We start from the raw sequence: 11206 nt of genomic DNA on the forward strand, positions 1-11206 counted from the left end.
CCCCGGGAGGCGGCGCGCGGCGTGGGGCCATGGCCGGCGGTGCCATGGCGGGCGGTGCGGAGTCGTTCCGCGCTCTGCTCCGCGCCGCCAACGCGCTCCTGCAGAAGCGCCGCTACCATGCCGCGCTCGCCGTCATCAAGGGCTTCCGCAACGGCGCTGTGTGAGTGCTGGGCACGGGGAGACGGGTTCTCGGTCCCCCCGCTCGGTGGGGAGGCCGGGGATGCTGTGGGAGGGGTGCGCGGAGGCGATTCCGCCTCCCTCACCTGCAGTTGGGGTGGTTTGAGCTGGGTTTGGGGTCCCCTTCGGGCCTGGCTCGCTGAGGTGCGCGTGCTCTTCTCTCTCTGGCTGGGCTCCTCGCGGTTTGCTATGCTGCTGGGCTAGCTTAAAAGCAATAGATATTTGGCTAAGTAGCCTTTTTCGGCTGTTAATAGAATAAAAACACAATAGAAATAGTATAAAACAATCTCTATGAAATATCTGTCCACCTTTGCAGTTATGGAGCCAAAATCCGTGCCCCGCACGCTCTGGTGATGACTTTCCTGTTCAAGAGTGGAAGGTATGAACCCTAATTCTGCATTTCTGTATTGCTGCTTTAAACGTTTTCATCCCAGCTGTCTGCTTTTCATGTTTCTAGAGTGTTTAAAAAGCAGAAGGATGTGTGAGCCATGGTTGAGCCTTGTTCTGATAGTGAAGCACATACAAATATATATAAATGAGGGGGTTAATCACTTAAGGAATCGTTGATGAGAACCAGAGGGCAGATTAGCAGATGCCAACAGCAATGTTCTGTTCTGTGTGGAAATATGGGAACCCAGGCTATGGCTGTGCACATTGTGCCTTTCCTTGAGTGCCAGAGGTTTGCATTTAGTAAAAAAAAAAACAAAAACCAAAAACTTAAAGAGCTGTTTGAGTAGTGGTAAAATTAGACAGAGGCACAGTCCACAGTCTGGGTAGGGCTGTTTTGATGAGTGAGCCAGAGGTGAGGGGATTTCTCCTTCCCAAGACATTCCTGCAGTGCGCAAGCCATCAGTGTAGGTCAGGAGTGCAGTGACCAAGCTGAGTGAGTGCAGGGGTCCAGCCTTTTCGCTCTCCTAATTGTCTGTTTCTTTCCTTCAGTTTAAGGGAGAAACTGAAATCCATTGCCCAGGCTACATACGCTCATTCCCGGAACTTGGCCTATTTTGTGTTCACCTACAAGGGGCTCCTGGCAGCGCAGTCCCGGCTGCAGGGGAAAAAAATCCCATTTCATTCTTTCCTTGCAGCCTGCATTGGGGGCTGGCTGGTGTTTGGTGACAACAATCCCATCAACAGCCAGGTAAAGGCACTTGCTGAAAGTTTCTTTGGCCAGGAAAAACAACAGGTGTGTCAAGAAGTGGTTGGTGGCACCTTTTTTCTGGTGGTTCTGACCACATAGCATTGCTCTTTTATTGTATTCTTTGCACAGATTGCTGTTTCGACTGCTCTGCACTCAAATCCCAGAGGTAGTTGTGTGTCTGCCATGAACAGTGTGGGCAGTTGGAGTGCTGGAAGCCCAGGTTTGCCTCCAGAGCTGCACTGAGCTCCTGGGAAGGGCAGTCAGGTTATCCAAAGATGTGGGGTTATCCCATCTGTCACCTGAGCTGTGGTCACTGCCTGTGTGCTGTGTGCTCCTGGTCTGGAGTGTTGTGAGTGTAGAACTTGATGAGTTAGAGCTGCACTGAACTAAACTGGTTAAACTGACAACTAAACTGGTTAAACTGACAACTAAACTGGTTAAACTGAGCAGAGTTGCTCAGGGGATGTTTGATTTAAAGCTGGGCGTTAACACACAGTCACAAACCAATGAGTGAAGCACAGAGATGCAGATTAATCCAAAGCGCTTGACTTAAGCCAGGCCTTCAGTGTGGTGTTAGGCTGTGTCCAGACTCCTCAGTTCACACCTGCTTGGCAGGACTGCTCTGGGACTGTTGCATCAGTGCATCTGAGGTGGCAGGAACTGGGCAAAGACAAAAGTTGTGCAACTGCACAGATGTGTTGTGTGAAGTGCAGCCTGTTGATTGCTAAATCAGAGCAGCAGGACTCTGAGGCCGTGGGGAAGACACAAACACCCGTGGTTTTGCAGCCTGCTGATACGGGAAATTACAGCCTGCTTGCTTTGAAGTGGGTGAATTGTTCCTGCCCCTCTTGGCTGGGTTGTCAGTTCTGAATCCCTGGAGCTGGCTGTGCTCAGTACTTACCCCCTGCTCTCTGGGTTTCTCCTCCTCAGATCATCATGTACCTGCTGTCCCGGATCCTGTTCGGTTTGTCTCGGCTGGCTGTGGAAAAGGGCTACATCCCACAGCCCAAGCAGGATCCCTTCCCTCTCGTGGCTGCCCTGGTGTGGGGAACAGTCCTGTGGCTCTTTGAATACCACAAGGAGACTCTGCAGCCCTCCCTGCAGTCCTCCATGACCTACCTGTACGAGGACAGTGAGGTGTGGCACGACCTGTCTGACTTCCTCATTTACAACAAAAGGACAGACAGCAAGTAGGTGCTTCACTGTCAAATGCCTTGGAATGGGATGGGACCCCCCAGCAGCTGAGGGAAAAGGTTATTCTGTTGCTCTTGACCTGTGGTTTTTTTTTTAATTAACATTTATCAAGCAGAGTTGGCTGTTGTCTCCTGGCCAGAATGTTCTGCTCAGTCTTTTGGCTCCTTTTTTGAGCAAGCATGCACCCCAAAGAAACTTGTTGCAGTCTTTTTTAAGAAGTCTTATTTTCCCTACCAGTGTGGCATTGGGCTTTGCTTAAAAAAGTCTTTTTAAAGAGTCCTTATCTTCCCTACAAGTGTGGCATTGGGGTTTGCTTTTTAAAAACTAAATATATTTATAAAATGACAGCCTGACACTAAGTGGAGAGTATGAAAACATCTTCTAGAGCTCATCTGAATGTTCACAAGTGGTTTTTTCTGTGCTGCTGTGCTCACCGTGGTGTGTTCGAGGAGCGAAGGGAGTGGGGAACCTGCTGAGCTTTGAAAGCAGGGCCGTCATTTCTTGATTGCTGTGGATGGCTGGAAATCCTGTTTAAACTATTACAAGGACAGTTGTGTGCTCCTTGAGAGAGTTCCTCGAGAGTTTTCCCTCAGGGAGACAATAAAATATGTGAGAATAAAACTGTTAAGATTGTCTTGCACAAGCCTGGTAAATCAGGCTTGGAAAGACCATTTTTGCTTGGCATTTTGGGCTGAATCTGTGCCTCTGCAAAGTGCACTACTGAATACTCTGTAATTCTTTTAAACTTGTTTGTAAAGCTCTTTAAAGGTACTTGAACTTAATACCAAAAACAGTTACACAACTTGGGCTCCTCCACAGCCAGGCCTTGGATCTCATGCTGGGGACTTTGTGTGTCCGAGGGAGCAACATTTAACAAGCACTTTTATTTTGGTGGAACATGGAAAGGGTTTCTCTGAGGTCCAGAATCTGCCCTTCACACCAGTGGCACGTGTTGGCTGTAACCAGATTTGAATCCGATTTTGTACCTGTGGTTTGTGCAGGCTCGTTGCTGAGCCAGGCTGAGGCCATGAATTAATTTATTAATTATCTTCCTCTCAAAAACTGAGCTGAGCCCCAGCATAGGGCAGGACACACTGGGCTGTGGCAGAATATTGACTAGATAGCTGAGAAAGCACAAAAACTGGTTTAATTAATCAATTAATGAACTCACACTCAATAATGCAAGGTACAGGGCCATATAACACTACACAGTTCACTCAATGATGTGCATTGAAATAATTCCTGGTACACTGGTTTGATGGGGTGATATTTCCAAGAGAATCATTAAGTTCCCTGTTCCCTTTTGGCTCTGTTGGGACTATTTGTTCACTTTCCCTGTATCCACCTGCTTTTTCCTGACCTGCCCATGTCATTGCATAATCCTGCTGATGCTCCCTTCATCTTCTTTTGAGCTTTCTTTACCCTCCAGGCTCTGGCAATTTCTCCTATTTAGTGGTACAGCTGGAACAGTACATTTAACTTCAGGGAGCTTCTGAGTAGAAAAAAATTCTGAATTTCTTCTTAAGTCATTTTTCCTTGTCCTCCTAAACTCCTTTATTGCTGTTGCACATAATCAGAGTGCTTCTCTGCTCTTTATTTTTCCACTTTTCTTTGTCCATGTGAATCCATGATGTACATGGTGCCCAAAAACCAAGATAGTTCTTTGTCATAATAACTCTCTATGATCCCTTTAACTTCTAATTTCATTGCTAACTTCTAATTAACTGCTATTACAGTCTGGACTGAATAATTGAATTGGAACATCCATCAGTATTTAATCAGACCCCAGGAAAGCTGAAAAATTAGGAATTGGGTTTGTTTCTTCCAGTTAAATATTTTTCTCTGTATAGATAAGCATAAAGATTCAATACAGAAAAACTGCTGAAGCTACAGGTGAGATCTGATTCCTTTATAAACATCTTTATTTCCACCACTGCTGGGTATTTGAAGCATCACAATTTTTCTGTCAGAAGCCTCAATATTGTTCCAAGTAAGAGCACTGGTATTCTGCTAATATTGCTCAATTCCTACAAGCTTTGATGGGATTTCAGAAAATCCTTCCACAAGCTGACAGCTGTAGCTTGGGAATTGCTCCCTAAAACTATTAAACTCACAAATCCTTGACCATGTGTAATTACTGCAGTGAAGGATGCTGTGGGCTGGTTCTGTGAGCTGGGTGTCTGTGAGAAGGTTTTGATCTGTTTAATTTGTAGCTGGCATTTCTTTCTCTGAGAAAGCCTTGTGATTCCCTTAGAGGTGCAATAATTTTCCTTTGCTGGGGATTGTACTGCTGTGGCTGCTGGTGAAGCACTTCTGTGTCCATGAGAAAGACAAGTGCCCTTTCCTGACCTTTTCACACTGCTCTCTGTCCTCTGTCCTCTCTAGAAAATAAATCCCAGCCAAAAACCAGTGTCTGGAATCAGCCTGGCGGCAGTGACCACGACTTACCCTTGGTTCAAAACGCCCTTTTTCTCTTGGGAATCTCTCACTTTCTAAGGAAACCCTGCCCATGCCTCCAACCATCTGCAGTTGAGCTCCAGGAGGCAGCTGCCATCCCTGGAAGCTGCAGCTCCTCCCGGGAGCACAGCCTTTGGGACTTTGCTGACGGTTGGTTTTCCCGCTGTGCTGGGCCAGGACGTTAAGCTGCAAGTCACTGCTTTCCCCAGGGAAGTAATTGGGGCAGTTCCTTAATGACATCAGCCCCCATGGCTGTTCCTGGGACCAGATAGCTGGGGATGAGCCCCTTCTGCTGCCAAGGTGTTGGAACAATGCAGGCGTGTAGTAGGGAAGTGAACTAGAAGTAATTTGTCTGAGTCAGACTTTTGGGATCTGTAAGTGACACTCCCTGCCCTCCCCCAGGGCATTGTGTGGGGAATTGAGTGCCCTGTTTGGGTTCCTTTTTTATTAGCATTAAAAGCAAAAGAAATAAAGAGACAGTTGGGAAGCCACCTGCGAATCGGCCAAGTGCTTAAGAATCACAAAGAAGGGCCATTTTCTCCCCCGCAGCCCCGACTGGTTTTGAATTTTAAGATGAACATGGGGTTGTTTGTCTACAGCAACTTTATTTTCCCTTGTTATTTCTCCCTTGACACCTGACTGATGCTGAGTGTCTAAAGAGGAGCAGAGTGTCTCAGTCTTAGCTCAGTTTGTCAAAAGAGAGGATCACTGGATAAAATTGAGGTGTTTAAAATGATGCTTCTCCCTCAGATTTTAAGCCTCTCTTAGAGGCAGTTTTAAAGGTTAATGAATCAAACTGATCAAAAGTTTTCAGCAATTCTGAGCTTTTCAAGCAGCCTGACTATCCTGGGCTATTAATCATTTATTTTATGAAGGAACAAAGCAGGCTCAGGGTTATTTACTGCCGCTGCCTGCTGCCCTGGCATACCCACTGTGCTTCCCTTCCCTTTAGAGCACAGCTTGTGTGCTGGGGCTGGCTCTGGGGATGGCTGGAGAACCCTTTCCGGGACAATTGCATTATTTAACAAAGGTGAAAATTAGACAGCTGCCTGACATTTGGGTTAGAGGAGGTTTTCTGTGCCGTGTTGGATGCTGGCAGTGAAGGAGAGGGTATTTCTGAAAGAAAAACTTGTGGTTGTCCATTTAGTGCTGCAGAGAAGGGCTTGAGGAGGCTGGGGCTGCTGGAAGGTGTGAACCTGTGTCTGTAATGGGACAGTGGGATTTGTCCTGGCCACCATCCCTGTGTCTGTGCAATAACCAGAGAAATGTCCCTGTTCAGGGCATTTTTCACAGAATCATGGGATGGTTTGGGTTGGATGGGACCTTAAAAACCCCCCCCCTGCCATGGGCAGGGACACCTTCCACTATCCCAGGGTGCTCCAAGCCCCATCCAGCCTGGCCTTGGACACTGCCAGGGATCCAGGGGCAGCCACAGCTTCTCTGGGCATCCTGTGCCAGGGTGGAGAGGGTGCAGAGGAGCTTTGATACTGGTGCTGTGAGACTTCCTTGCCCTGGTAGAGTAGGTCAAGCTCTGCTTTAAACTGAGCTGGGTGTGGGTAGAAGGGCAGGGATGATCCCTGGCTGGTGAAAGAGACCCAAAGCAGGCAGACCCCTGTGCACACTGAGCTCTGCAGCCAGCTGGGAGCTGCCGTGGGTGCTGGTGTTGGTGGAGTAACCAGAACCCTGTGCAGATCCCTCAGTCAGGAGCAACTGTTGGGACTCCAACTCATTTTCCCTGCATCAGCACAAAGGTGACCTTTGGATAATACCCCAAGCCATGTGCTGCTCCCTACTTGTCAGGTTGTGTTTGTCTCCCTGGCTCATGCCAGCCTGAGCAGAATGTGTTTTCTGATGCTGCTTTTGAAACCCAGCAGATAAGGGAGGAGGGAAAATAAGGCATAATGTCTGTCTGCCACTGTTAATACTTTTGGGGTGTTAATCTTGGGTTTCCAACCTGTGTGTTCCTACCAGATTGGTGGAAGAGGTAACTTTTTTCCTTTACTTAGAAGAATTTTCATATCTCTGGTGATGAGGAGGGAGAAAAACAAACTAAAAACTCTATAATACAGGTGTTACCACCTCTGCTGTTGGTATATGTTTTGTGTTCATAATTGCTGTGTAATCCAGGCCCTGATTTTCTGACAGCATAGAATAAAGAACATAAACTCAGGTAACTTGTGTGACACTGATCCGAATGCTTGTGGAACTATCTCGGGTTTGGTGTTTAAAACAGTAAAAAAGAGGGGGCAGTGGGTTGTTGATGTAGCTCTGTCCACTATGAATTGCATTCTTGTGGTCATTATTTCTGTATAATCAATCTTTGAATATTACAATACTGTGCTTTCTCTAAAAATAAAAATCCTAATTTTTTGTCTTTTTTTTAAATGTTACCATTTTTAAGCTAACATATACGAAGCAATGCTCGATGATTGCATGTGTGTAGTCCTCAATGTAGAGGAGCCATGCACAAGGTGCATTTTTGGCATGGCTTGGGCTCTGGTGTTACCAGCTTGGAAACAGCCAGTGCTGCCTTGACCCCACCATCAGATTTAATTCCTGCAGGGGTAAGGGTGCCAACTGCAGAAACAAATTGGGATGGCTGTCACCCCTTCCCCTTTTTGTTTTTTTTTTAAACATGACATACACAAATAAAGAAAATAAGGATGTCTGTGGATGATTTTGCTGCCTCTCCAAGCTATAAGTTCAAAGGGAATGTGCTGTAGAGGTGACTGCTGTGGTAGTGGGGATGAAGCAATTGCTGAGTGTCTGTAAGACCAAACCTCCAGCTTTATAGCTGCTGGAATACTGGAGTGTCCAGCCTGGACCCATGAGAAGCCAAATTAACACCTCCAAACTGATTCCAGTCCTACCTTCAAGGGTTTTTTCCTCCTCACAAAGCATCATCCTCTGTCTGAGCCCTCGTTCTGCTCCAGGTGAAGCTCTGAGGGACCTGTAGGTTAATTTCTGTCATTTTGGGTTCTCAGTTCCAGTGACCATGCTCTGAGTGCTGGGAAGTGAACTTGGGCTGGCTGCAGACACTAAGGAGAGGTAGAAGCTAAAGCTTGGCTTGTTCCCAAATCACTCCTTGATAACCCCCAGGCTCCCAAGAAACACTTCAGCCTCTCCATTCTTCCACGGGGTTTGAGTGAAGGAAATGGAAGAGCCTTGTGGAATTTTAGTGTTTGTGGTGCTCTTGCTCAGAGGATGAGACAAGACTGCCCTGGCTGGGTGTGAAGAGCAGAGCAGGAGGGGAATGGGCTCCATGCCCATCGCTTCCACTGAGAGACACTCAGCATGATGTGAGCTTTAAAAACAAATACCACCAGAGGACAGGAGGAAGTCACACTTCTGAGTCTGTTGTGCCCAGTGTCTAAAAGAGGAGCTGATCTGGTGTCCTGGGACAAGAAGGGCTGGTGTCATCTGTAAAAGATGCAAGGGAACGGGCACTGCCTGGCTTTTGGGACTGGGATCTGAGAGGAGACACCTAAACCAGGGCAGCTCCCTCTGCCACAAGCCAGCTTTAGATACTCGATTTGTGCTTCCAGAAAATGGCTTTGGTTTCCACAGAGCAACAGTGATGGCTCAGGTGCCAGAGGTAAGGGACAGTAGGGTCAGGGCAGCAGAACCAGGGGGGCTCTGGGCTTTCCCCAGCTTGCCTGTCCCCACCACGGGAAGATTGTGCCACGCTCCCATCTCACCATCTTGTGAACAAATCAGTGAACTGGCAACAGGGGCATTGGCAGGAGACCCCAGGGAAGTCCTGCTCCCCTTCATGCCCTGCACACATTCCAGTGCCAGCTCAGCACAGTCCGTGCGGGAGCTGCGGGAGGCAGGACCAGCTGCGGTGACAGGGACGGTCCGTGTGCTCCGGGGACACCCGCATGCTGCACCTAACTGAGCACAGGGGTGCAGGTCTGCATCCTGCCGGCTCTCTTGTCACCTCGCTGCCAGGAGATGATTTTCCAGCGCAGGTACCAGCTCTGGCTCCACCTGCAGACTTTTCCCAGCACACACCCCTTGCCCTGAGGCTATCCCGCTGTGCAGGGCACCCAAACCCAGTGAAGTGCCGCGGGCTGAATCCTGCTGGAGTACAAAGTGTCTGAACAGCCTTCCTGATCCTGTGCAGGAGCGAGCGGGGCCGTGCAGACAGGGCTTTATCTGGGAGCAGCACCTGCCAGACAGCTAATCTTGGGAGCACGTCTGCACTCCTTAGCGGGGCTGCCGGGGCCGGGAGGAGGCTGCAGCTGTGCGGGAGACAGGATTCATCTGCTTCCCCTCATCCACATGCAAGGAAAGCCCCTGCCCGCCCTTCTCCCACCAGCGTTTGCCTTTCATTTGTCTCCACAGCCGCCTCTTTTCGCGCCGCCAGCGCTGAAAGCCTTGGAGAAGTTGCAGCGCAGCCTCCGGGAGAGGGAGCAGAGCCTGCTCCCCCCGAATGAGCTCCGGCATGAATTGGGGGGGGTGAACCCAGCCTTTGTGAGCCGAGCGGGAGCAGCTGGTGCAGCAGCTGTGTCCCAAACCCTGCCTCATCCCAGGAAGCGCCGGGCTGAGGCTCCCCAGGGATGGGGAGAGCACCGCCAGCCATGCGCTCCCGCCCGGCTGCTGGGGTTGCCTTTTCCCCCCTCCTCAGATGGAAGAAGCATTAACTGTGTGCAAACATCTGGTCTAACTGTTGCTTGTGCTTCGCAGTAATGATGATAGTGCCGTGGAAGGGCTCTGGAGAGTGGGCCCTGGAATATTAGAAGGACCAGGTGTTAATTAACTGTATTAATTTCCTTTAAGCAAGGCAGCGTTTCTGTTTGCTCTCGGCTGGTGAAGAAATGAGGCACAGCGAGTTGCTTTGATTGGTCACGGCCACGCACCACGTTACTGCTGTATTTAAAGACATAGGGAGCCAGGGAAATCACGGCACTGCTCCGCGTTGGCTGTCCCCAGAGGAATTGCAGCCACTGCCAAAGTATCCAGCATAAAATCCTTTAAAGCCAGAAACCTGTTAGGCCAGCACAGGGGCACTGCGTGTCAGGATCTGCTCCGCAGCAGAGGAGTTAACTCATCCCTGAGAATCCAGCGTCCCACGCACTGCTGGAAAAATCAGCCCATCTCCTGCATCCCAGGCAGGCCAGGGTTGGCAGCAGGGCCGGGGCAGGAGCCAGTGCTGGCTCAGAGCCCTGCCTGGCAGCAGCAAGGGGCTGGAGGCCACTGTGCTCGACCACGGACCCCCGGGGACACATGGGGGCAGCTCGTGGGGGGCACAGAGGGGTGAAACCCTGGGCTCGGCTCCGAGGGATTTGGGTGCCTGGCTCAGACCCTGCTCCACACGTTCCTCATGAGCCTCCCCATGTCTGGACTCTGCCAAAGGCCTAATCTTTACATGCTTTTAAAATTTTTTTTTTGTTATTATTAGCAGGATGTATTTTTTTCCTTTTTAATTTTGCTTCCTCAAGCAGCAGGAGGTTATCGGTGTCCTGCAGGCAGGAGATACTGGTGGTGGGAGCTGCCTGTCCCGTGTCTCGTGGGTGGACTTGCATCTCTCTCAGCATATGGGGCCACTCCCGGCTCCGTCTGCCATCCCTCTGTCCCTGCCTCTCCCCAGCCACACGGTCTCGCGGTCGGAGATAGCGTCTGGCACGGTCAAGTGCAGGTTGTGCTCCCAGCAGAGCTTTTCCTCCACCCTGTAAGGGGTTATCAACCCGTCCTGAAGGAGCTGCCGAGATCCACAGCTGTTTGGTGTTTGGAAACACAGAATGCCGTGAATCATCCACCAAACGGATGGAACAGATTGCAGCATTCCAGTCCTTCCGTGCGTGCTGGACCCCTGGAGCAGCGTCAGAGCCTGAAGGCTCCAGACTCGCCTGACAGCCTCATCCATGGTCTCGGGGCTGCTTTGAAAAAGGGAGATGGACAATCCTGAACTGATCCCTTCATCGCTCCAACAGTTTTAGACAAAAATCCTGCAGACACCTTGCCTCGCAGTACAGGAGAGCTCCTGCCCCAGCACGGCTGAGGACCCACTGATGCCCCCAGTGCTGGGGGGGATGCCACGGGCCTGGGGCAGGCTGCGGTTGCTGTCACCCCTGGGGAAGGGGCACTCACGGGGGGCAGCCTGGGACACCCCGCAGAGCCCAAAGCCACCCTCTTCCCCACCAGTGATACCCGTGGGTGGGCAGAGTCCGCAGAGCAGGGGAGCACTGTGAACTTTGCTCATGGGTGTGTGCCGCTGCCCTCCCGGGCCATCCGGAG

The 11206-nt window shown here is 50.1% G+C and overlaps 1 protein-coding gene across 2 annotated transcripts; it reads left to right on the forward strand.

Annotated features, from left to right (window-relative positions):
* The first annotated feature begins 6 nt into the window (after window positions 1-6).
* PXMP4 (peroxisomal membrane protein 4) lies at window positions 7-7345 on the forward strand. Of its 2 annotated transcripts, XR_001862270.1 has the most exons (5): window positions 7-160; window positions 494-556; window positions 1117-1315; window positions 2246-2727; window positions 2787-7345. XR_001862270.1 is itself a non-coding variant. In XM_008634349.2 (4 exons), the coding sequence occupies exons 1-4, from the start codon at window positions 30-32 to the stop codon at window positions 2507-2509; spliced, it is 657 nt and encodes a 218-aa protein (XP_008632571.2). In that variant the 5' UTR covers window positions 7-29; the 3' UTR covers window positions 2510-2767. The 2 variants fall into 2 exon arrangements, 1 of the variants encoding a protein (XP_008632571.2); XM_008634349.2 differs by lacking the exon at window positions 2787-7345 and having other exon boundaries at window positions 2246-2767.
* Window positions 7346-11206: the final 3861 nt, after the last annotated feature.

This window comes from Corvus brachyrhynchos, unplaced genomic scaffold (genome assembly GCF_000691975.1).
Source record: "Corvus brachyrhynchos isolate BGI_N302 unplaced genomic scaffold, ASM69197v1 scaffold125, whole genome shotgun sequence".
Classification (NCBI taxonomy): Eukaryota; Metazoa; Chordata; class Aves; order Passeriformes; family Corvidae; genus Corvus; species Corvus brachyrhynchos.

Bases quoted from the DNA above. Each gene is read 5' to 3' on its own strand.
- PXMP4 (XM_008634349.2), top strand. From the start codon at position 30: ATGGCCGGCGGTGCCATGGCGGGCGGTGCGGAGTCGTTCCGCGCTCTG. The intron at 161-493 runs GTGAGTGCTGGG...CCACCTTTGCAG, and splicing joins GGCTTCCGCAACGGCGCTGT to TTATGGAGCCAAAATCCGTG. The intron at 557-1,116 runs GTATGAACCCTA...TCTTTCCTTCAG, and splicing joins TTCCTGTTCAAGAGTGGAAG to TTTAAGGGAGAAACTGAAAT.